Source organism: Trichosurus vulpecula, chromosome 3 (genome assembly GCF_011100635.1).
Source record: "Trichosurus vulpecula isolate mTriVul1 chromosome 3, mTriVul1.pri, whole genome shotgun sequence".
NCBI lineage: Eukaryota > Metazoa > Chordata > Mammalia > Diprotodontia > Phalangeridae > Trichosurus > Trichosurus vulpecula.
This window is the reverse complement of record NC_050575.1, coordinates 265560350-265585295: the sequence shown is the minus strand read 5'-3', so window position 1 is coordinate 265585295 and position 24946 is coordinate 265560350. Positions and strand designations below refer to the sequence as shown.

The window sequence follows — 24946 nt, the reverse complement described above, 5'->3', positions numbered from 1 at the left end:
GACTACCAAAAATTATTTTATAGAGCTAGAAAAAATAACAAAATTCATCTGGAAGAACAAAAGGTCCGAAATATCAAGGGAATTAATGAAAAGAAATGCAAGGGAAGGTGGCCTGTTCATGCCAGATCTAAAACTGTATTATAAAGCAGCCATCATCAAAACTGTTTGAAATTGACTAAGAAATAGAGTGGTGGATGAGTGGAATAGGTTAGGTACACAAGCCATAGTGGTCAATGACCATAGTAATCTACTGTTTGATAAACCTTCAATTTACCTTGGATAAGAACTCACTATTTGACAAAAACTGCTGGGAAAACTGGAAAATATCATGACAGAATCTAGGCATAGACCAACATCTTACACCATATACCAAAATAAAGTCAAAATGGGTACATGATTTAAATATAAAGGTGGATAATATAAGCACACTGGGAGAGCAGGAATAACTTACCTGTCAGGTTTAAGGAGAACAGAAGAATTTATGACCAAACAAAAGATACAGAACATCATAAAATGCAAAATGAATAATTTTGATTACATTAAATTGAAAAGTTTTTGCACAAATAAATCTAGCACAACCAAGATTAGGAGGGAAGCAGAAAATGGGAAATGTTTTTTTACAGCCAGTGTCTCTGAAAAAGCCCTCATTTCTAAAATATGGAAAGAACTGAGTCAAATTTATAAGAATACAAGTCATTCCCCAATTCATAAATGGTCAAAGGATATGAACAGGCAGTTTTCAGATGAAGAAATTAAACTTTCTATGTCATATAAAAATGCTCTAAATCACTATCGATTAGAGAAATGCAGATTAAAACAACTCTGAGGTATCACATCACACCTATCAGATTGGTTAACATGTCAAAACAATTACAAATGCTGGAGAAGATGTGGGAAAATTAGAATACTAATCCGTTGTTGGTGGAGTTGTGAACTGATCTAACCATTCTGGAGAGCCATTTGGAGCTATGCCTAAAGGGCAATAAAACGATTCATACCCTTTGACCCAGCAATATCACTTCCAGATCTGTATCCCAAAGAGATCCTACAAATGGGAAAAGGATGCACATGTACAAAAATATTTATAGCAGCTTTTTTTGGAGTGACCAAGAATTGGAAATTGAGGGAATGCCCATCAATTGGGGAATGGTTGAACAAGTCGTGGCATATGACTGTAATGGAATACTACTGTACTATAAGAAATGATGAGCAGCCAGACTTCAGAAAAACCTGGAAAAGCTTGAATGAACTGATGCTGAGTGAATAGAGCAGAACCAGGAGAACACTGTACACAGTAACAGCCATGATGTACGATGACTAACCTTGATAGACTTATCTCTTCTTAGCAATGCAAGGATCCAAGATCAACTCCAAAGGACTCATGATGGAAAACTCTGTCCATATCTAGAAAAAGAACTATGGAGTCTGAATGCAGATTGGAGCATATTATTTGCTCTCCTTCTCTTTCCTTTTTTTGTTTGTTTCTTCTTTCTTGTAGTTTCTCCCATTGGTTTTAATTCTTTACAACATGGCTAATGTGAAAATAGCTTCGATATGAATGTATATGTAGAGCCTATATCAAATTACATGCCATCTTGGGGTGGGGGAAGGAAGATATGGGGAGAAAATTTGAAATTCAAAATCTTATGGAAGTGATTGTTGAAAACTAAAAATAAATTTAAAAAAAAGAATGATCTCAGATTTAGAAGGTACCTCAAAGGCCAACATGTCCCTGAAAAATAATATTCCCTTTATAACATCCAAGAGGCTGTTCAGTTTTTGCTTGAAGAAGTCATGTGAAAAGTAGCTCTATGAAACTAAAAGCATTCTTCTTTGGGATAGTTCTAATTATCAGGAAGTTTTGTCTCTTTTTTCTTTCATTAGTCAGAAATTTTCATCTTCTTAGTTTCTACACATTGAACCCATGGTCAAAAGTGGAAGAAATCTAATTCCTCTTGAAAGCTCTTCAGATATTTAAAGACAATGCCTGTTAGTCTTCTTTTTATCCAGGCTAAATATTCTAAATATTCTTGTAACTGATCTTTGTAATCTGTGATTCCAGGACCATTCACTATAGTGTTCACCCTTTTCTGGATATTCTAGATGGTATCCAGACCTAAACCAGACATTCCGACTGTGGTCTGACCAATATGGAGTAAAGATAGACTCTGATACTTACTAGATTTTTTTTTGGTGGGGGGGGGAGGCTTCCTATTCATGCAATATTTTATTACCCAGGCAATTTTAGCTTGCTGCCACTTAACAGCATATGCTTCAGAGAAATGTTTTGGTAGAAGGAATGATTTTCCATTTTTCCTTTTAAATCATTTTCCTCTTACAACCCTTTAACTCACCTTTACTAGATATATAGAAGTACTTTGTTACTGTTCAAATCACCATTATATAATATTGCTAGAGTCCGTGCAGGCAGATTGATTCTGCCTTTCCTGACTCCTAGTTTAAATACTCCAACGGCATTATTTTCTCATTGAAATTAAAGAATAAAGGAATATAAATAAAGTATAAAGAAATAACTTGATTGGCACAGCAACCAGCAGGAGCAACTTACAATCAGGAATAAAAGATTGAACTGTTTCACTTCAAGACTGAAATATATTTGGCCTATCATTTCTTTAGTATTTGTTCTCAGGTAAGTATATACAAACAGCCTCTTTACAAATGCTTTTTAATGTGATTATTGCTATCCTGGTGATTGAGTTCACCATAATGATAAGTTTATTCCAGTAACTTAAAATCTTTTTCATTAAGGAGAGTGCATACTAGAATGGAAAAAACTTTGGACTTTGATAAAATCTGACTTTGAGTCCTTTTGCTGATACTTCTTAGTTGCAGAAAAGCCACAAGCTATTTCTCATATTGGAACCCTAGTGTCTGATCAAACAGGATGATTATGTAGAAATTGTTTTGTCAATAGCACTATGCAAACATGATTGTTATCTTTTGCATGTATAGTAGAAAAAGGGCTGAATTGGCAGTTGCAATCCCAATTTTGCCACATACTTGCTGCGTGATCTCAGGCAAGTCACTAAAGGTCTCTGGGCCTCAGTTTGCTGATTCTGATTAAAGAGGGATTTGGATGAGAAGGTTTGTTTAGGCCCTTCTAATTCTAAATTTGTGATCTCCCAATAAGTGTCCCGTCTTTTGAATTTCCTATTTTCTTTTATGGCATCATCATTCTTATTGGCAACTGGATTTGAAAACTCCCAGTTGGTCATCATCTTCCACTCTTTCTTCCATCTCTCCTGCCATATCTAATCCAAGGCAAATCCTGCTGATTCTAAGCCCACAGCATCATTTGTATGCCCTCCTCTTCATACCTAGCAGCATAACACAAGTCCAGGACTCATCCCCAACTCTTCCTGCACCAGCTTTTAGAAGCACTTCTGTTAAGGCAATAGGACTTTTCCCTGTTCTTCCCTTTTGGGATGCCAAGACTGTCAAGTCTCCCTTTTGTTTGAATGGGTGGGAAACCTTTTTGCTGTCTTTGTCTTGAAATTTCTCAGCATTAAGACAATCAAGAGTCATCGACTTGTATATGATGTGATACTGGGGATGGGGAACTTTCACAGACCCAGCATGGGTATAATTGAGGGGAGCTTGGTGTTTGACTTTTGGGGCATACTCATGGAAGGAGTGTTGAGACTCTGGGTAAGCCATAAATGCTCCCCCGCCGGCTTTGTAACCCAAACAGATAAGATGTTGGGGCTTCTCTGGTAACTATGAATTGTGATTTGAATCAGACAAGTTCTGTCTCTTGATGTTTGTAATTTCCCTTGATCTTTTCCCCCTGAACTCAGTGAATGATATATGTATGTTTGATTAAACTGAGATTGTTAACCCCTTAAAGTTGCTTTCCTTAGAAAAGCCGATCAAAGAAGCTGTGTTAGCAGCCCTTCTGTAAGCTGGTGTTACTGGTCTTGCACACCCCTACAGCAGCTCCTAGCCACATTGCTGCTACAGCTTCTTACCTGATCTCTATTTTGTTCTAATCTATTCCTTCATGTTTGCCAGAATGGTCTTGTTAACGTTGTTGTTGTGGTTCAGTTGTTTTCAGTCATGTCTAACTTCATTTGGGGTTTTCTTGGCAAAGATACTGGAGTGGTTTGCCATTTCCTCCTCCAGCTCATTTTATAGATGAAGAAACTGAGGCAAACAGGATTAAGTGATTTGCCCCAGGTCATGCAGGTGATGTCTGATACCAGATTTGAACTCAAGTGTTACTGATTCCAAGCCCTGCGCTCTATCCAATGTGGCACCAAGCTGCCCAGTCTTGTTAAAATATTGGTCTAATGGGGTGTCTCTGATGACTAACTTTGATAGACTTGGCTCTTCTCAGCAATGCAAGGTTCTAAGACAGCTCCAAAAGACTCATGATGGAAAAAGTGATTCACATCCAGAGAAAGAATTATGGAGTCTGAATGCAGATTGAAGCAAACTATTTGCTTCCTTTTTTTTGTTTTTGTTTTTGTCTGTTTTGTTTCTTCTTTCTCATGGTTCACTCCATTGGTTATAGTTCTTCTTTACAACTTTACTATTGTGAAAATATTTTTAGTGTGTATGTATATGTAGAACCTATATCGAATTGCGTGACATCTTGGTGGGGGAAGGAAGCGTAGAGGGAGGGGGGAGAAAGTTTGAAACTCAAAAATTTGAGGAACTGAATATTGTAATGTTGTAAACCAAAACTAAAAATTAAAATAGGTTAATTAATTTTAAAAATGAGCTTACCCCCCCGAAAAAAGATACTGATCTAACTATGTCTCCTCCCAAATTTAGTTGTTCCTTGCCTTTGTGGCCTGATGTCATATCATTCCCCTCATCCACTCTATTTTCTAGCCAAAATGAACTAATAATTATTTCCTAATTTCATCTTGCCTTTTCTGACCAATGTATGTTCAATGCATGTTATCCAGTATGCCTGGAATTCATTTCCTCTTTACTTCTATCAGATGAGTACCTCTCTGTTACAGTGAATAGAGCTCAGAACCCAACGTCAGAAAAAAGTCTTTGAATTCAAATCTGCCCTCAAATACTTACCAGCTCTGTGACCCTGGGCAAGCCACTTGTCCCCCTCTGCCTCCGTTTACTCATGTCTCAAATGGAAATAATAGTGGCATGTATCTCATAGGCTTGTTCTGAGGAAAAAAGGTGAGAACGTGTAAAATGCTATACAAATGTTACTAATCATACTTAGTAGTAGTAATATATGTAATAATAATAATTATTATTATTGAAATTCTTGAGATCCAACTCAGGTACCACCTTCTCAAAGAGTTCTCCAATTCCTCCCTACCTACTCCCATTCTGTTTTGTCTTGTATTTTGTGCACATGCTATATTCCCCTTAGATTGGGGCCAGGGCCTGGGTCCTTCATGTTGGTAGCATTAGCATGGTGCTTTGCATGTAGGAAATACAAACTTAGTAAATGCTGGCCGAATTGAATTAGGTTTGATTAATTGAATATCATATGTTACCCTGGTAAGTAGAATAGGCAGCTGCTCACTTACTAGTCTTTGAAAGGTAACCAAATGCCCTTTGCCCCAAAGTACTCAACTTCCCAGGTTGCTAAGTATAATGTTTGAATTTCACAAAATTAGTCATACCATTAGGCTAAGGTATCTTTTAAAGTCTTCTGTGCTGTCCATGGTGTGTTGTCAGGAAAAAGGAGCAATTCTTACCTGACATTAATATCTTAGTAGAAATTAGCTTATCACATCAGTACTGAGATAGAAGGAGAGGTAAGGAAGATGCAGGATGCTACACATAGAATGAGGCTTAGGTGGAACACAAAGTGGCCCCGAGAAGCTTAGGGGAGAATAGAGAGGTGGAGAACAAATAGGTAGAGGGTATATAGTTACAAAGGTGAATTGAAAGAAGGCCCCACAGAGCGAACTGTTTTTATTTCACAGGCTGCTCATGTCCCTGGATATCTTAGGGGTACAACTGCTGAAGGATTTACTAGCCAGACATAATATATGTTATACTACATAATGTACGTATATTCTAGGGTATATAAATGTTTGTTAACAATTAACAAGTGGCCTTTGCTGTGGTATATGATGGTGAGAAACAATGGCTTCTCTTCTGTTCAATTTTTCTAGAGTTTTCCATCATGTTTGGCAAGAAAAAGAAAAGGCTTGAAATCTCCGGACCGTCAAATTTTGAGCACAGAGTTCACACTGGATTTGATCCCAGAGAACAGAAATTCACAGGACTACCACAGCAGTGGCACAGCCTGCTGGCAGACACAGCCAATCGACCAAAGCCCGTAGTGGACCCTTCATCCATCACACCCATTCAACTAGCTCCCATGAAGGTACTGTGATAGTGGTGGTCTCAGGTTGACTTAAGATTTTATTTGTCTGCTTGTATTTAGTTTTAGCAACTATATTTAGGGACAATTGGGAGGCAGCTCAGAACAGTGGATAAAGTTCTCAACTTGAAGTTAGGAAGTCTCAGGTTCAAACCCTGTCTTTGATACTTCCTAGCTGTGTGACCCTGGCCAAGTTATTTAAACTGTGTACCTTAAGCAACTTTCTTTTACTTAATCATAGATTGTTTAGTCCCTGTATTGATGGAGGACATTCCCACACCAGAAGTCCCCATACAGTGCTGAAATCAGAAATCTCTGGCACATTTAGGGGGCAAAGTATAAATATGCCAAGCAATGATCTTTTGAATGGCTCCCTTATATATGATATTAACCTCAGTAATTTAGTAATAGTCATTCCATAACTCAAAAAGGTGATTCAGTTTATAAAACAAAATATCAATAAATCCTTCCCCTGTAGTTGCGGGGAGTTTAATATCTTCTTCAGCCCCATAAGATATAATCACAAAATAGATGTGACCTCTCTTCAAGTGGTTGTTTTAAAAATTGAGTTCATTAAGTGTAGCTTCTCAAATTTACTCATTCTTGAATGAATATTAGTAATATATGTGTATATATATATATTTATATATACATGCACAGGTATGGATGGATGGATGTACATACACGTATATGCATGTATGCATACATGTATAAGCTATCAAAGTTTAAACCTGCATTTTAAGACTTTTGGGACACTATAGATACATATCTATTCTTTCCAAGAAGAAAGCATATCTAGGAAAATAAAAATTTTGTTATGCTATAGTTCAGAATTAATTAATAAATAAATGATTATACTTAATATTCAACTGGAATGTGACCACATTAATACAGATGTTCTCAAGGATACAGATTGCAAACCATTCAAGACTGCCCTTCACAGGTAACTCTTGCGTTTCCTCCTGCAGTGTCACCACAAAGGGTTCACCTAACATTTCAGGGGCCTTCCTCACTCTTTTTTTGCACATCTTAAGGCTTCCAGTGTAGCATCTGGCTTGTACAACAGTTTTCCTTTGATCTCACCATATGATTTATAAGAAATATTTATGGAGTGCCAAAAAAGTTGTGGTTTGGGATTTTTTGTTTTGTTTTGTTTTTAGCACTGAAAAGGAAAAAAAAAATGTCAGAATAGAATTAGGGTCAATTTTTCTGGTATTGGAAACCATGCCATAAAGATATTCAATACCTAAGAAAGAACCAGGGTTTCAGTTGCATGTTCTGTCTAACCCCACTGCTCTTGCTTAATTCTGTTGCCATCTTTGAGTTTGATATAGGTTGAAGATAGACAACCTCTGACTCCTAGTGGGACTCTCAATTTTATAATGGTGATTGAATTATACAGGATAAGAAGACGTGGCTAGGTTGTGATCTGCATCATTAAAAGGAGCGCCTATATCGATGAACTCACAGATGATTAAGTTTTAAACTATTCCAGCCCAATATTGGAAAATCTCTGAGAGAAAAATAGTATCATAAAACAAAATTAAATAATCAGCAATGAAAGAGACTAGGTCACATGGTTTACGTTTTTTGTTGAATCTTAACATTGAGTATCAATACAGACAATTAAACTTGCTTTGTAGTCTTTTACATTTAAATTAAATAATTTCAGTGAGTGAAGCACAACAGCACTATTTCGTTTACTCACTCTGGGCATCATTTATCCCTTCATGTTCTTTTATTTTCCTATTATTCAGAACTTTCCCAAAATTTTACCCTTGCTCTACCATCGCTCTTTCCATTCTCAGCCTCTTAGTGAGCCAATATTGACTCTTCTTAATTTCTTGACCTCTTGGCCTATCACTGATTATAACTTGTTAAACCCAAACCCCAAATCTCCCACCGTCTTCCCCCTTTGCTCCTTCACACATGTTGCTTAATAGATCTAGAGAAAGTTATGAAATTATTCTGACTGGGTCCATCATAAATATGTGTTATCTAGTATCACCTGGGCTCTCACTGCAGAGAGGTAATCATTTTACTGCTCTTTAGTTGAATCTTACCAAAATAGCTCTTTTCTGTCATTACCACCTCCTTACCTTCACAGCTAAGGACTTCACCTCATAGCTCACAAAAAAGAGGCCAAGGCCTCCCTCTCCTGCTGTTCTCTTTATCAGATATCCTAGGGAGGTCACTCTGTTATCTCTTCTTTTATTCCAGTCTCTGATGAAGAGTTTGCCTTCTCTTTACCAAAGCTAATCCTGCTACATACACCCTAAATCCCAGCTCTTCCTTTATTCTACACCTGATTGCCTCTGCTGTCCTGCCAACTTCTTCTCTAATCTTCAATCTTTTACTGTCTACAGGCTTCCTGCTTCTTACAAACACACTTAGGTCTTCCTCATCCTTAAAAACAAAAACAAACAAGCAAACAGAAAACACCTCAGTAGATCTTTGCTTGATATTATCCTATGTCCTTCTTCCTTTTCTGAGCTAAACTCTGAAAAATCATCTATAATAACATTTCCACTTAGTGCCCCTTACTCTCTTTTAAAGCATCTCTTCAAGCTTGGTGGAAGATCTTGGCTCTGATCTCATCATTCAAGTGAAACTGCTTTCTCCAAAGCTGTGAGCAAGTACTTAATTCCTAGATCTAGAGCTGGGTCCTCTATCCCTGCCCCACCGATACTGACACCCCCAACTCTCCTTTTCTCCCTGAGATCCATATTGCTAGGCATAGATGTGGCTGTTGTCAAATAAACAGAAGAGATACTATAGATACAGGGCAAAAAGAAGTGTGCCACAGAACTCCACTTTTTCATCAATTCGAGGTGTGAGAGAGATGGCCAGATTGGTCACAGTGAAGTCAGTCAAACAATTTTCAACTTTAAAAAAGTTAAGGAAGCCTACACCCCATTGTCCGTGCCCAAGGACCTTTATGAATACCACAACTTCCTGTAGCTGACTCCACCACATAGCAGCGTGAGGAATAGATGAGATCTTGCTGACAATGAAGATGTTGGAAGTAAAAGGTAGGAATGGGGAAGGCTCCCTGCTAACTCTGCCAGATGGTGAAGGAGGCTTATAAGAAGGTGGTAACGTTCAGATTTCCCCCTGCACGCACACAGGAAGATTCCTCTCCTTTCTGCCCTGCTGATTCATCCGGATATGTGCATAAATACTCTGACACTTGGGCTAAGCTAAGCTGGTGAGTAGCAGTGGCCCTGTATGACTTCAGTCTGCTGTGTCCACAGATGCCCCTGAGGTCTGTAATCACCTAAAGAGGTCCCAGTTAAAGGCTATCACTCCGGCCCTTACCAGGCAGTTCCTGGGTTCCACTGATGTCCTAACAAAAAGACTGGAAAAAAATTAAATCAGATATACACCTTCTCATTATTCTAAGAATCCCATTGATGTTAAAATTCATGTGGCTATAGTTTGTCCTGAGAATATGCTGTATCTTGTGAGGGATATGGCTAGTTTAAGCTGCCTATTTGCCCAGTTATTCTGCTGGTCTGTGGATGCTTGTTGGCCCTCTTCACCTAAACATACACCGTGTGTTTATTGATTGAATGAATCTTCATTTCTTTCTGAAGCCCATTTCCCTCCATGAATTATTGCTCAGTGTAGCTCTCATGAAATAGGAATTTGATTTCCCACAGGCCTCAAACCTTTATCTCTGGCTTTCTCTAGTATCTATACTTGAATGTTGTAGTATTCTGGCTAATCAAATATTTTGGTTTGAGCCAAGCAATTGAATGCTCTAACTAAGATTTCAAAGTTCTTTGGTGGAGGAAGGGACAGGATAGTGATGTTCTCCTTATGCTTTGATCCCCAAAGGGCCTACTGGCAACTAGAAGCAATTTACTCATATATTTCTTTCACTCTTTCATCCCCTTTCCACTTTTTAGCTGATTAAAACAAGGGCAAAGTTGTTTAAGTAAATGCTGTAATACCTTCCCATAGTCCTATATCAGACTACTGGTGGAATTGTTTAAATATCTACTGCATCAGACTAATTGCCTAGGGGAAAGCAAGTGTTTTTCTTTCTCTCTTTCTCTTCTTTCTTTCCTTCCTTCCAGAACTTGCCTTGTGTTTGTTCAGACAAAGAAGCTCAAATAAAAATCCTTAAACCAAACACAACCATCCTGGAAAACAATTTGGAATGATGGGAGAAAATAGTTAAATTATTCATGCCTTCTGATCCTACTACTGGGCACGTACCCTTTGATCATGCCTCCAGACATTTATGTACAAGAAGAGCCAAAGCAGAAATGTTCCCATATATACCAGAAGTCTCAGAACAGCACTTTTTGTGGTAACAAAGATCTCAAGGCAAAGTGGGTGCCCTTCCTCTGGGGAATAGCTGAACAAACCATGGCATATAGATGTGATGCTACTCTGTTGTGCAGTAAGAAAAGACTCACATGAGGAATTCAGAGAAGCATGGGAAGATCTGTGCAAACTGAGACAGAGTGAAAGTAAGCAGAATCAGAAGGACAATGGACACATTAATTTCAATTATGTAAATTGAAAGAAAATTAAAAGGAAGCAAAATCCTTTATCACAAGAGAGGGTTCAGATCAAGGGGGTAGAAAGTGGGGAGTGTATTCAGAAATGATTTTGATGAAAAAATAAAAGACATCATTAACACTTTTGGTTTTTAATAGTAAAAAAAAAAAGATCCAAGGAAACAAGACAAAAAGGGTTAATAAGGCAGAGTCCAGAATGGATTGCAATAAGGGGCTCTACTATTCTACCATTCTAAAAAACAAAACAAACAAAAGACTTGGATTGTGAAGAGTAGAGCACATTAGATCACCTTTTCTATATCTTTAGGTAATAGGTGAATAATGTATTGGCTTCATTTTCTCAACTCTGTATCCACAGACTATCAGAAATCAAAGAGAATGCAGGAACAGAAAGTGATTCTAAGAAACCAAAGTGCTTCTGAGGGAGACAGGTCCAGTAAAAAATGAGTGAAATCAGGATAGCTGCAGGAACAGGCTCCTCTCTGTGAATGGGCGGAAGATGATGGCTCCACTATCAGCTAGTTTCACTGATGAGATAAATGATGTAACCATCTGACTAGGAATTCTCAAGATGAGTTTTACGGTCAAAAGGAGAACTAGCGTCGTTCTTTCCAAATTTTCTCCGCAAATGCTTTCTCCGCAGCATTTTAATGCACTAGTTTTCTACCGTTTGAAAGACTTCTGCCACAGTGCTTAGAGAAGGGTCCATGCAGAGCTAGGATGGAACCTGTGAGCCTTAACACAGTGCCTCTATCTCTGGACTTGCATAGACTGGACTCAATTCAAGGTATTATTTTTCCAAATCACTCTCTCTCTCTGGCTTATACCATTCCCACTCATTTTCCTTCAGAAAATCTCTGAATATATCTTCCATATAGGTTTGTGTCTAGGTCCTCAGAGGCAATAACAGGTTTTCAGTTTCCATACAAATATTTAAAGTAGTGCACATATTAGGTACAGGACAGACTTTATTCCACCTCAAAGAAAATTTAAAGTGCATAAAGGACCCAAAATAGCCCAGAAATAGATACTGTTTTCTTCCCTTTCTGGTAAGTCCCATCTTTCCCCATGGTCCTAAAGTACTCCAGACCAATAGGACCACTGTGCAGTTTGGACTCGCCTCAGAAGGAAAATTAACTTGGGGTTGCTAGTAGGGCAATCCCCCAATGATTGCATTGAGTACCATTTCATTCCAGAGATGATGCAAGCATTCAGCCTTAAGGCACTACCCTGAGGACTTGACTTACCTGGAAAGGAAACACACTCTCCAATGAATCTGCAGTGTCCAAATAATCCAAGGCATGGGAGCATCTTTGTTTTGTGGAGTTGAACCCAAGAAGAGCAACAGATACAGAATGGAGTGAGCCCCAAATTTCCAGTTTCTGCCCTCTCTAAAGGAAGGCCTTGGGAGAAGTTTGGTATTCCACCCACCAGCCCTCAGGGGGATGAGCATTTATATGGTGCCTACTGTGTGCCAAAGACTGTGCCAAGTGCCTTTTACAAAAATTATCTCATTCAAGATAAATAACCCACAGTAACAGTGAAGGGCAAAGTTCAAGTCTTTGTTTCTTCTATGTTGTGACTTAGCCCCACTCCTTACTGCTTTTCTAGCCTTCAAGAGCCTGGTTGTGCCCAAGAACATCCCCTGTTCTCTCTCGAAGGACGGAGGGGTTTTGTGGCTCTTATGCATAGGATTGCTATCAAAGCAACCTCAAGGCCGACACTGCACAACAATGCCTGAAAGCTGGATGCCAGGGTCACTCTGACCAGTACATTTCCTGTCTTTCATTTAAGAAACTGAAGTTTGAGAAGTCTCACTCTGCAGGTCACAGGTCACATCCTTTGCTACAGTTGCCATACTGGGAGGTTATTCCACTTTCTAAGGTTGGGGCCAAGAACTTGGGAGCCAGTGACCCCACTCTTAGGCCAAATATGGAGTGTGTTTCACCTCTATTACTGCAGTAGCCTGCTGGCGGGTCTGCCTCCCTCAAGTCTCTTCCCACTCCAAACCATGCTCCATTCAGCCACTGAAGCGATTTCCCTAAAATGAAAGTCTATCATGTCACCCCCAGGCTCAGTTAACTCCAGTGACTTCTTATTACCCACGAAGCACAAATACAAAATGTTCTGTTAGGCACTCAAATCCCTCCATAACCTAGCCCCCTCCTACCTTTCTAGTCTTCTTACACCTTACTCCAGTCAAGTCTGAAAACAAATGAACAAAAAGTAACAGAGGTTATGAAAATACCAAAGAACTCACATCACATACAGGTTATCAGAGCTACAGTTTACTCTAAGAAATAAAATAAATATAGCAGAGAACTAACAGTGGTCATAAGCAAAAAGCTTTCTTTATTCCATTGGAGGTGGGAAACTAGACACATGTTGGGGCCTTCTCTATTAGGAGACCCCCTTTGTTGCATGCAAATCTCAATGTATATACTAGTGGCTATGCAATGAGCTGTAGCCCTGACAGTGAGGGATAACAGCAATAGCAAGACAAGTTTGATTCATAGCAGGGCTTCATGACCAGAACATGAATCTATAGGTGCTTTCCGAGGTCAGTTCTGGGATTTTGCTGAGGCTGAGTTCATCCAAAGGGTGAGCACAAAAGATTGCTGTTAAGCCAAGCTCAGGGCACAGCTTGCTCACTGGGCCTTAGCTCTGAAAAACAGGGTGGGTCCTAATAGTAAAAAGAGAGGAATGGTCTTGGTATGGGGATCCTGGTACTCTCCAACATGTACTCTTAGATCTAGTGACGCTGGCCTCCTGGCTATTCCATAACCAAGACACTCCATCTCTTGGCTCTGGGCATTTTCTCTGACTGTCTCCCTTGCCTGGAAGACTCTCTCCTCTTTGCTCTGACCACTGACCTCCCTGGCTTCCTATAAGGCCCAACTAAAATCCCACCTCCTACAGGAAGCCTTCCTTAACCCCTCTTAATTCCAGTGCCTTCCCTTTGTTCATTATTTATTATTCCTGCATATAGCTTGCTTATATACATACATATATATGCATATATATGTATATGTATATGTGTGTGTGTGTGTGTGTGTGTATATATATGTATATATTTGTTTGCATGTTTTCTCTCTCACTAGATTATGAGCTGTTTGAGGACAGGGATTATGTTTTGCTTCTTTATATATCCCCAGTGTTCAGCACAGTGTCTGGCACATAATGGGTGCTTAATAAATGTTTATTGAATTAGTAAAAATAACAACAAAAACTATTATAACATATAACAATTATATAGTTTTAAGGTCTGCAAAGTACTTTGCAAACATCCTACAGAAGAAGATATAATAAAAAAGCCTAAACAAAGGCTTCCTATCTTATATGTGAATCAAGTTAATAAGGAAGCCCTCGTCTTCAACCCAATATAGTTAGAGAAAGCAAAATGCAAATTTGATCTTGGAAAGGCAAAAATCAGTCTGACATTATGAAGATACAGTGTTACCATTGCTGTTCTAAGTTCATTAAATTACCTTTTCACTTGGCCTAAAAAAAAAACAAAAAACCTTGGGTTTTTATTCACAAAACTTTTTCTCTTTTTCTTTCTGCTGCTCTCTGACATTCAAGGTGTAGTCAATCTTTTAAAAAATGTTTTATTGTAAACTTAGCGACCAGCCACAAAAATAATCAAACACACAAAATAAGAAGTAACGTGTCAGGTACAGCCCTTAGCAATTCACAGATTAGAATCAAATTAAGCAGCAAGCAAACAGAAAAAAAAGATGCCTTAGCACTGTTCTTCTTTAGGTATGTCCCTTCCTTCTTTTCTTCATCTTCTCCTCTCTACCTCTTTTCCTTCTTCTCTTTGTTGCCTTTCTCTGATACACGCACTCATGATTCTGCTTCTGCTGATCTCATTTGTATCACTTGATATAGCTCTTTCCACAGTTCCTCACAGATTTCATATTTATCATTTTATAGTACCAGGAATTTAATCATTTTTCATATGAACTTAATAATCTATCTTTACTCGTTACTACACTCATAAAATGTGTTTAGCCCTGTTCCATTTGTTGGGCCTCCAATTTTTTGTTATTATAAATGGAAGTTATGGATGCATCTGTACAGAAGTTTTTTTTTCTTCTTTTATGATATATTTTGATAAAGTCCTAGCAATGGACACACAGGGTCTACAGGTATGATCGGCATTGTGATTCTTATTGAGTAATTCTATTGTTTTTTTAGCATGTTTGCAAGATTCTTCTGTGGTCCCACCAACAATGCTGAGCATTTACCTATGGCTCTGTTATTTCTATTTCTTCCATTTTAAAAAAAAGTTACTATTTGAGCACATACACACACAAACATACACATATGTGTATATTTAGACTGAATGTCAGGCTCTATTTACTGAAATTTTGGCCATCTATTTTTTAATTTTAGAGGTGTTTTGTTGTTGTGCAAAATCTTTTCATATTTTAATAATGAAATCCAACAGTTTTTTTTCCTGTGAATATGTAAAGGATCTGTGCTTTTGTCCACATAGGGAATTCTTTTTTTTTTAAATTTTTAATAGTACTTTATTATTAACAGTTACATGTAAAGACAATTTTCAACATTCATTTTTGGAACGATTTTGAGTTCTAAATTTTTCTCCTTCTCTTTATCCCCTCTTTCCCCACCCCAAGACAGCAAACAATCTGATATAGGTTATACATGTGCAATAATATAAAGCATATTTCCACATCAGTCATGCTATGAGGAGGAAGGAAGGAAGGAAGGAAGAAGGGAAGATTAATGAGAAAGGGTGACCTAATAGAAAACATGCATAGAACACATGTTGATTTTGTTTAAAAAGTTTTATTTATGCTTTTTTTAATGGCACTGTTATTACCCAATGTTTTCACCCCCAAATCCTTCTTGCAACAAATAAGTACAATTGATCAAAGCATATCAACACATTAACCATATGTGGAAAAAGTATTGCTCTTCCCCTGCCCTATGATCTGCCACGCCTCTCCAAGGAGGCAGGAGACCTCTTTTAGGCCTCAGTCTCCTTAAGTCACTATGGGTCAAAGTTCTGAAGTCTCTCCGTGTTATTTTCCTTTACACATTGTGAACACTATATCAATTATCCTCATTATTCTACCTATTTTGCATTAGTTCATGTAGGTTTCTCTGAATTCTTCATCATTATCGTATACTAGGCAACTCTGGACCAGAGCAGAATTCGGCATCCAGAGTGCTCCAGCCAGTGGAGGCAGACTAACAGGACTTTATAGCAGCACTCCAGGAACAATTCTTAAGAGCAAACAAATGATTTTACAACCTTTTGTGATATTTTTTATATATCTGGCAGTATTTAATCCTAAAAGAATTCTTTCTGTTGAATAATCTGTGTTACTAAAGGGATGTTCTGCTTGTAGAAGGAGCCCAGGATAGTTATTGACAAATGCTCTTATGGATGCCAGTGATGACCTAAACCCCTCATGCATCTAAGAAATGACACTAAGAATTTAAGCCCTAAAGTGTGCTTCTGATAAAGTGCTCTGCAAACAGTTTCTGGAAATTTATGGGCCCACAAAGATATTCCTCGATGGCTTTTGCATTATTATGGCCAACATATGGTCTCCTTCTTCCTCCTCTTCCTCATTTTGCCTACTCTCTCACACTGATCCCTGCAACATAAGGACAAGAGAACAGAAGCACCTGTCTGCAGAGATTACTGAGCCATGAAATTGATGCAAAAAACCTGGTCTATTAGAAATGAAATGTGCAATGTATTACAATTTATTTTAGGCCTTCTGCCTGATTGCCTTAGGCATATCCTGATTTCTTCAGGCCATGAGTACGTGCTATTTGACTTTTGGTTTGCAGACTAATTAGAATTCATCTGTAAATATGACATCTGTTTTCACATTGACCTAACCAGCCTGCAAAGTGAATATATGTCACCTCCTTCCTGGTTCACAGCCACATCGTGGAGGCCATAATTGGAGGAACATGAGTCATTCTTTTTAGCCTAGAGACACATAATGAGTGCACCAGAAACTAGAACTAGTAAGGTTTCTGAAGTAAAACTGATCACAGGAATCTTAAAATGGACAGTAAGGCTTTGGCAGCATATTAGGAACTTGTGGCCCCATTCACTCCAAAAGCCTGAGGACCTTCTCAGAGAAGGAATTGTAAAGCTGAGTTAATTTGTTCCTTTCCCCTCCACAGTAGTTGTTTTGACTCATGCCAGATACAGGGGGCAAAGTGCCAAGTGCTGCCCCCAAAGTCTAATTGGGAAGGGGAAGTGAGCAGCTGCCACCACATTCACACTGTTCTGCCTAATCTGTACATTGGAAGAATCCAGTACCAGGGGGAATGTAAGGGTAAAAATCCACCTGTACTTTATTAAACATCACTCCTCCCCTTCAGCCCGTTTACCTGGAATGATGTTCATTGAATTTTGGATTTACGGAAGCTATGAACTGATTCAACCATACCAGAGAACAGTTTGGAATTATTCCGGAAAAGAGACTATATACCCTTAGGCCCAGGGATCTGATTGCTAGACACACATATGTATGTGAATATGCATATGTGCATACATAATATTTATTATAAAGAGAAATTTTATAGATATTGCATCCATTATAATATTTATTATGTAGCTTATACATATCCCAAGGAGACTGAAAAATAGAAAGGTCCTTTGTAGAACAAACTTCATAATAGGACACTCATGGTGGCAAAAAATCATGAAACTTAATGGGTGCCCTTTGATTGGGAAATGGCTAAAGAGATTGTACTGTATTAAAAGTACAAATCACTATCATACAGTAAGAAATCATATGATGAATTCAGAGAAACATTGCAAAACTTGTATAAACTAATAGAGGTCAAAGAGGCAGAATAGAAATGCATATATCCAGGGACTACTTTTATTTACGTGAAAAGAACATTCAAATGACATTGAAATATGTGATTGTAATGACCAGTCATGGCCCCAGACAACATGAAAAATAATGCCCCCTTCTTTCTTTAGATAGTTGAAGGACCCCTTGTGCCAAATGTTTCATATGCTATCAGACTTGGTCACAGTGCTAATTGGTTTTATTTAATGATTTTACTTCATCGGGAAAGACTTGTCCATCCAGACTTTACTGTGATATTAAGACAGAATTCATTAATGAAACTTTCATTTAAAAAAATTCAAATCCTTCTTTGCACGTAATAATTTAAATTTCAGATATTCTGCTCATCATTCCAAAGAATTCGTCCTCTTTCCTCTGTCCCTGGGCTAGTTCCAAATTTTTAATGCCCAATATGAAATGAAGTCAGTAGGTCTCTCTACCAGGTCAGTCAGCGGTATTGAGCTGACCAGACTTCAGATCTCAGCTGTCTGATGATCTTAAAGAAAATGCATATTTGGGGTTTTCCTGAGTAGCAGAGAGCTTCTAACGGGATTCAGCAGATAGCTCTCTGAATTTGCCACTTGACTCATGCCTGAAAGTTATGTTATCTGCAGTCACAGATAAGGAACTGAAATATTAAAAAAGGGGAAAATGTGCGTGAATGTGTGTATGTGTACATTTGTGTTTTGAGAAATTTATCTTTGGTTCAATTTTATTGAATGAATACCTTTTGAAGGTAAGTGGTTTGAAATGCTATCATAAATTTTTAAAATATAGCATTAGTTATATGAGTATATACTTCCATAAAGGTAGATGTTTTATTCGACATCAAGCATTTATTAAGCATTTACCATGTGACAGGCAATGTGCTTTTATTACTTAGAATATATTCTGGTAGAAAGTATATATTTTAAAAACATAGACTACCTCTTGCAGAAGAGAAGGCCTATTATATTGCAAATGAAGTTTTTTTTTTCCTTTGAAAGGAAAATGTTTAATTGTAAATGAAATCTGTCTGGCAGTTCACCTGTATTTCAAAACCAACTGTTAAAAATAGCACATCTATTGGAGTTGCAGCTGTCTCATTAAGCAGATCAAATTCTACTATACTAAGATTTTATAGGACAGTGCAGATAAATTGCACTTTTCTCAAGCTATCAATAAACCTATTGGATTCAGAAAAGTCCTGTGAGAACTTGAATTCTCTGAATACTTGGTGCCTTCTTGTTATTGTTGTTGTAGTTGTTCAGTTGTTCAGTCATGTCTGAAGCTTTGTGACCCTGTTCACCATACTGTCCATGGGCAGAGATACTGGACTGGTTTGCCGTTTCCTTTTCCAGTGGATTAAGGAAAACAGGCTAAGTGACTAGCCCAAATTCATACGAGTAAGTGCCTGAGACTAGATTTGAACTCAGGTCTTCCTGATTCCAAGATGCAGGCATAAAGGCAAAGAATAAATCCAAACTCTCAGCCAATTAGCTTGATTTCTAGTTATGGAAAAATTCTAGAGTTCGTTTATTAAGTGAAGAGTTTGTGAGATGGAAAGGAAGCAGCAATCACTATAAACAGGCATTTATTTATGTAAATCAAATTGGGACAAGCTGATAGTTTTCTTTTTGGATAGAGTTATTAAACTCGTCACAGAAATGCCACAGACATAGTATACCTGCAAGCATTTGATAAATTCTCTCAAAACATACGTAGAGAAAAGATGTTTAACCAGCCTAATAACCCCATCTGGAAAGAAAACCGTCATTTTGTGACAGTTTGTTTTTGAGCTCAAAGCTTTTATTTTTTCATGTATCCCACAAGAAAAACAAATGTGTATGTATCTTCAACGTGTGAATACATACTTATTTTAGATTATATACATGTACTACATTGCAAAGCATACACAAAAGAAATTTTTAGAGGTACATAGGTGGTGTAGTAGATAGCATACTGAACGTAGAGTCAGGGAGACCTGAGTTCAAAACCTGCCTCACTTAACTCTGTCATCTTGAAAAAGCTACTTAACCTCTCTGGGCCTCAGTTTCCTCATATGTAAAATGAGATGGTCAGACTCAATAGCTGCTAAGGTTCCATTTAACTCTAAATCTGTGATTCTATGGAATAAAGATGAAATAAAATATTATCAAATTTATTTTATCAGTGGCATCACAGAAACCTTTTTTGTTCCTGAGAGCAGAGTTATTGAATATGCTTACTTATTTCTGATAAAAAAGTTCATATGTGTGTTCCAGGCAAAAAGGTGAGCCTATAAGTAATAGGCTGTGTTAGGAATTAATTATCCAGTTAATTTGATCAATGTAGCTAGACAAGCAGGTGAATTGCTTTTTCTTACTTTTTATGGTAAGATACACAATACAGCAATCAAGTAACAAATGATGGAAGTAAGTGAACATAACAGCTTTTCAGCAGGAGTAATGTTTCTCTCTGTGTAGATTATTCACCATACACAATGCAAAAACACGTAAAAGCAAATTGTCTTTGATTTCAGCACAGCAGAGAGTTTTCAATATAAACCTATTTATCATTCTTTATGTGGTTCTGCTTCATGGATAATATTATACCTTAATTTCCTTATTAAGATTTGTGTATTTAGTTGTGGTTTTGTGTAAAGGTGAAGAAAAGCAAGAAAACCACGTTAGTTGGACCACAGTGTACAAAAAAAGAGAAATGAATAGTAAATTTAGAAAAGCAGGGGATGGCTAGGTTGTGAAGGGTTCTAAATGCTAAACAGAGAACTCTATATTTGGGCCTATATTTAGTAGGGTGTCAGTGAACTTTGTTGATAATGAGATGATATAGTCAGATGTGCATTTTATTAAGATCACTTCAGTGGGTGCTAAAGGGGTAGATTGGAATGGGGCAAGACTTGAAGCAGTGAAACCAATTAAAGTCTGTTGCATAAATCTAAGAGAGGGTTGATGAGGGCCACACACCAACCGTGTGAGTGGAGAGAAGGGAACCTATATGAGAGATGCTGGTAGAGAGAAATGTCCTGATTTGGCAACTGCTTGAATATGAGTTGAAAATGACAGAGAGTTTGCAAACCTAGGTGACTGGCAGGATGGTGATAACCTGGACAGAAACTAGGAAGTTTAGAAGATATTGGGATCTTCAGAGCAGATCACAACCCACCTGTGTCTGCTCACCCTGTTCTTTACTCAAAATGGAATTGAGAGATATGGGGAAGGACGTAAGTGATCACTGTTGTGGAATACTGAACCTGCCTTGCCAGAGGCTTCTGTTACAGGCATGAAGTGATCTGAGGGACAGTAGGTAGGTTTAGTAGGAGAACAAAAAAGGAATTATTCCAATGGCACTTTTTATTAGTTAATTTATTTACTTATAGTTTTCAACATTCACTTCCATGAATTTAAAATTTTCTCCCCCTCCCTCCCACCTCCCTCTTCAAGATGGCTTGCAATCTGATATAGGCTCTACATATGCATTCCTATTAAATATGTTTTCACATTAAGTCACGTATTTAGTTATGTATAGAATTATAATAAATGGGAGGAACCATGAGAAAGAAAAAAAATATATGAAACGACAACAACAAAAAAAAATAGTCTGCTTCACCCTGCATTCAGACTCCATAGTTCTTTCTCTGAATGTGGATGGCATTTTCCATTATGAGTCCTTTGGAACTGTTTTAGGGCCTTGCATTGCTAAGAAGTACTAAGTCTATCAAAATCAGTCATCACACACTGTGGCTGTTACTGTGTATAATGTTCTTCTGGCTCAGCTCACTTCACTCAGCATCAGTTCACATAAGTCTTTCCAGGGTTTTCTGAAGTCTGTCTGTTCATCATTTCTTATAGCATAGTAGTATTCCATTATATTCATATACAACAACTTGTTCAGCCATTCCCCCAATTGATGGGCATCCCCTAAATTCTAGTTCTTGCCACCACAAAGAGAGATGCCATAAATATTTTTGCACAGGTGGGTCCTTTTCCCATTTTTCTGATCTCTTTGGAATACAGCCCTGGAAGTGGTATTGATGGGTCAAAGGGTATGCACATTTTAAAAAAAATATGTAATTTATTCATTTTTAGATTTCAACATTCGTTTCCACAAGATTTTGAGTTCCAAATTTTCTCCCCATCTCTCCTTTTCCCCCCACACCCAAAGATGTCATGCATTCTGGTTACCCCTTCCCCAAGTCTGTCCTCCCTTCTATCACCTCCCATTATCCCCTTCCCCCTTACTTTCTTGTAGGGTAAGATAGATTTCTATACTCCATTATTTGTATATCTTATTTCTCAGTTGTATGTAAAAACAATTTTTAACATTTGTTTTTAGAACTTTGAGTTCCATATTCTCTCTCCTCTTTCCTCCCCACCCACCATCATTGAGAAGACAAGCAAATTAATATAGGTTATATATGTATTGTTATGCAAAACACTTCCATAATAGTCATATTGTGAAAGACTATATTTCCCTCCATCCTATCTCACCCCACATTTATTCTATTTTCTCCTTTGACCCTGTCCCTTTTCAAAAGTGTTTGCCTCTGACTACCCCCTCCCCCAATCTCCCTTATATCATCCCCCCTCTTATCCCCTTTACCCTAATTTCCTGTAGGGTAAGATACCCAATTGAGTGTGTATGTTATTCCCTCCTTAAGCCAAATCTGATGAGTAAGGTTGACTTATTCCCTTTCACCTGCCCCCTCTTCCCCTCCAATGTAATAGCTTTTTCTTGCCTCTTTTATGTGAGATAATTTGCCCTAATCTATCTCTCCCTTTGCCCTTCTCCCAATATACTCCCCTCTCACCCCTTAGTTTTATTTTTTAGATATTATCCCTTCATATTCAACTCACCTTGTGCCCTGTCTATACCTCCATACACATATGTATGTATGCGTGTATATGTGTGTGTGTGTGTGTGTGTACATAGATATATTCCCTTCCAGTACCCTATTACTGAGAAAGGTCTCATGAGTTACAAATATCATCTTTCCATGTGGGAATGTAAACAGTCCAACTTTAATAATTCTCTTATGATTTCACTTTCCTGTATACCTTTTCAGACTTTTCTTGATTCTTGTATTTGAAAGTCAGATTTTCTATTCAGCTCTTGGTTTTTTCATCAAGAATGTTTGAAAGTCCTCTATTTCATTGAATGTCCATTTTTTTGCCCTAAAGTATTATACTCAGTTTTGCAGGGTAGGTGGTTCTTGGTTTTAATCCTAGCTCCTTTGACCTCCAGAATATCATATTCCAAGCCCTTCGATCCCTTAATTTAGAAGCTCCTAGATCTTGTGTTATCCTGATTATGTTTCCACAATACTCAAATTGTTTCTTTCTGGCTACTCACAATATTTTCTCCTTGACCTGGGAACCCAGGAATTTGGCTACACTATTCCTAGGAGTTTTACTCTTGAGATCTTTTTCAAGAGGAAATTGGTGGAGTCTTTCAATTTCTATTTTTCCCTCTGGTTCTAGAATATCAGGGCAGTTTTCCTTGATAATTTCTTGAAAGGCTCTTTTTTGATCATGGCTTTCAGGTAGTCCAATAATTTTTGAATTCTCTCTCCTGGATCTATTTTCCAGGTCAGTGGTTTTTCCAATAAGATATTTCACATTGTCTTCTATTTTTTTCATTCTTTTGGTTCTGTTTTGTCATTTCTTGATTTCTCAAAAAATCATTAGCCTCCATTTGCTCCATTCTAATTTTTAAGGAATTATTTTCTTCAGTGGTCTTTTTGACCTCCTTTTCCATTTGGCCAATTCTGCTTTTTAAGGCATTCTTCTCCTCACTGGCTTTTTGGACCTTTTTGCATTTGGGTTAGTCTTTTTAAGGTGTTATTTTCTTCAGTATTTTTGGGGGTCTCCTTTAGTGAGCTGTTGACTCGTTTTTCATGATTTTCTTGCATTACCCTCATTTCTCTTCCGAATTTTTCCTCTACTTCTCTTACTTGCTTTTCCAAATCCTTATTGAGATCTTTCATGGCCTGTGACCAATTTATATTTTTCTTAGAGGCTTTGGATGTAGGATCTTTGACTTTATTTTCTTCTGGCTGTATGTTTTGATCATCTTTGTCACCAAAGTAAGATTCTCCAGGTTGATTTTTTACACTGTTTGCTCATTTTCCCACCCAATTACTTGACTTTTGCACTCTTTGTCAAGGTAGGACTCTGCTTCAAGAGTGGGGAGAGTGCTGTGTCCCAAATTTCCAGGGTTTTGCACAGCTGTTGTCAGAGATACTTCTAGGCACCTGTAAATTTTCAGTTCTTCTAAGGTAGAGGAGAGGTTCAAGGAGAGGTGTTTACTCTTTTCCTGGCCTGTGATCTGGTCTGTGAGTAACCACAAGCACTCTTTTCTGCCTTGTAATTGTGAGGAGGACTCCCTCTCCACAGCCACCACAAGCTCTACCACATTAGTACTGCTCTTCATCCCAGCACTGCCACCCAGGACTGCCACCCAGATCCAAGCAGGGCAAAGCAAAAGAATCCTGCCTGAGCTCAGCAAAGAGATCCCTGCAATTCCCCTCTGATCAGCCACTTGATCCCCCCACTGTCTGTGGGCCTGTAGTTCTGGAAGCAGCCACTGCTGCCACTGCTGCTGCAGCAGCCACCACCTCTGCCACACAGGGCTGGGGCTAGACCACACTCTTCTCTCACCCAGGTCCAACAGATTTTCCCCACTGACCTTCTATTTTGTCTTTGGCATTTGCGGGTTGAGAAGTCAGGGAACTGCCGCAACTGCCAGTCATTCAGTCACCTGAGTCCCGCTCCAGCCAATTCTGTGCCATCACAGCCTGCACTCGACTGTGCTCCATTCCCAGCACAGTGCAGTAGACTCTTCCTGTTCACCTTCTAAGTTGTTTTGGGTTGGAGATTTGTTTCACTCTGTCATTTTGTGCGTTATGTAGCTCTAGGATTTGTTTACTGTCATTTTTACAGGGATATGGAGGGGTTTGGGGAAGAGCTCAAGCAAGTCCTTGCTTTTACTCCACCATCTTGGGGTACGCACATTTTTATAGCCCTTTGGGCATAGTTCCAAATTGCTCTCCGAAACGATTGGATCAGCTCACAGCTCCACCAACAATGAATTAGTGTTGCAACTTTCCCACATTTTCTCCAACATTTATCATTTTCCTGTTTTATCATGTTAGTCAATCTGACAGATTTGATGTGGTACCTCAGATGTATTGGGTATCTCTTTTCCAGGTCAGTTGTTCTTCCAATGAGATAGTTTAGGTTTTC

At 38.2% G+C, this 24946-nt stretch overlaps 1 protein-coding gene across 1 annotated transcript in view; it reads left to right on the top strand.

The window, feature by feature from the left end:
• Positions 1 to 6133: 6133 nt before the first annotated feature.
• PAK5 (p21 (RAC1) activated kinase 5) overlaps positions 6134 to 24946 on the top strand; it is a 126730-nt gene continuing 107917 nt past the window's right edge. Inside the window, exon 1 of the mRNA XM_036752189.1 lies at positions 6134 to 6337. Within this exon, the coding sequence (XP_036608084.1) occupies positions 6134 to 6337 (204 nt within the window). The remainder of the gene's footprint in view (positions 6338 to 24946) is intronic.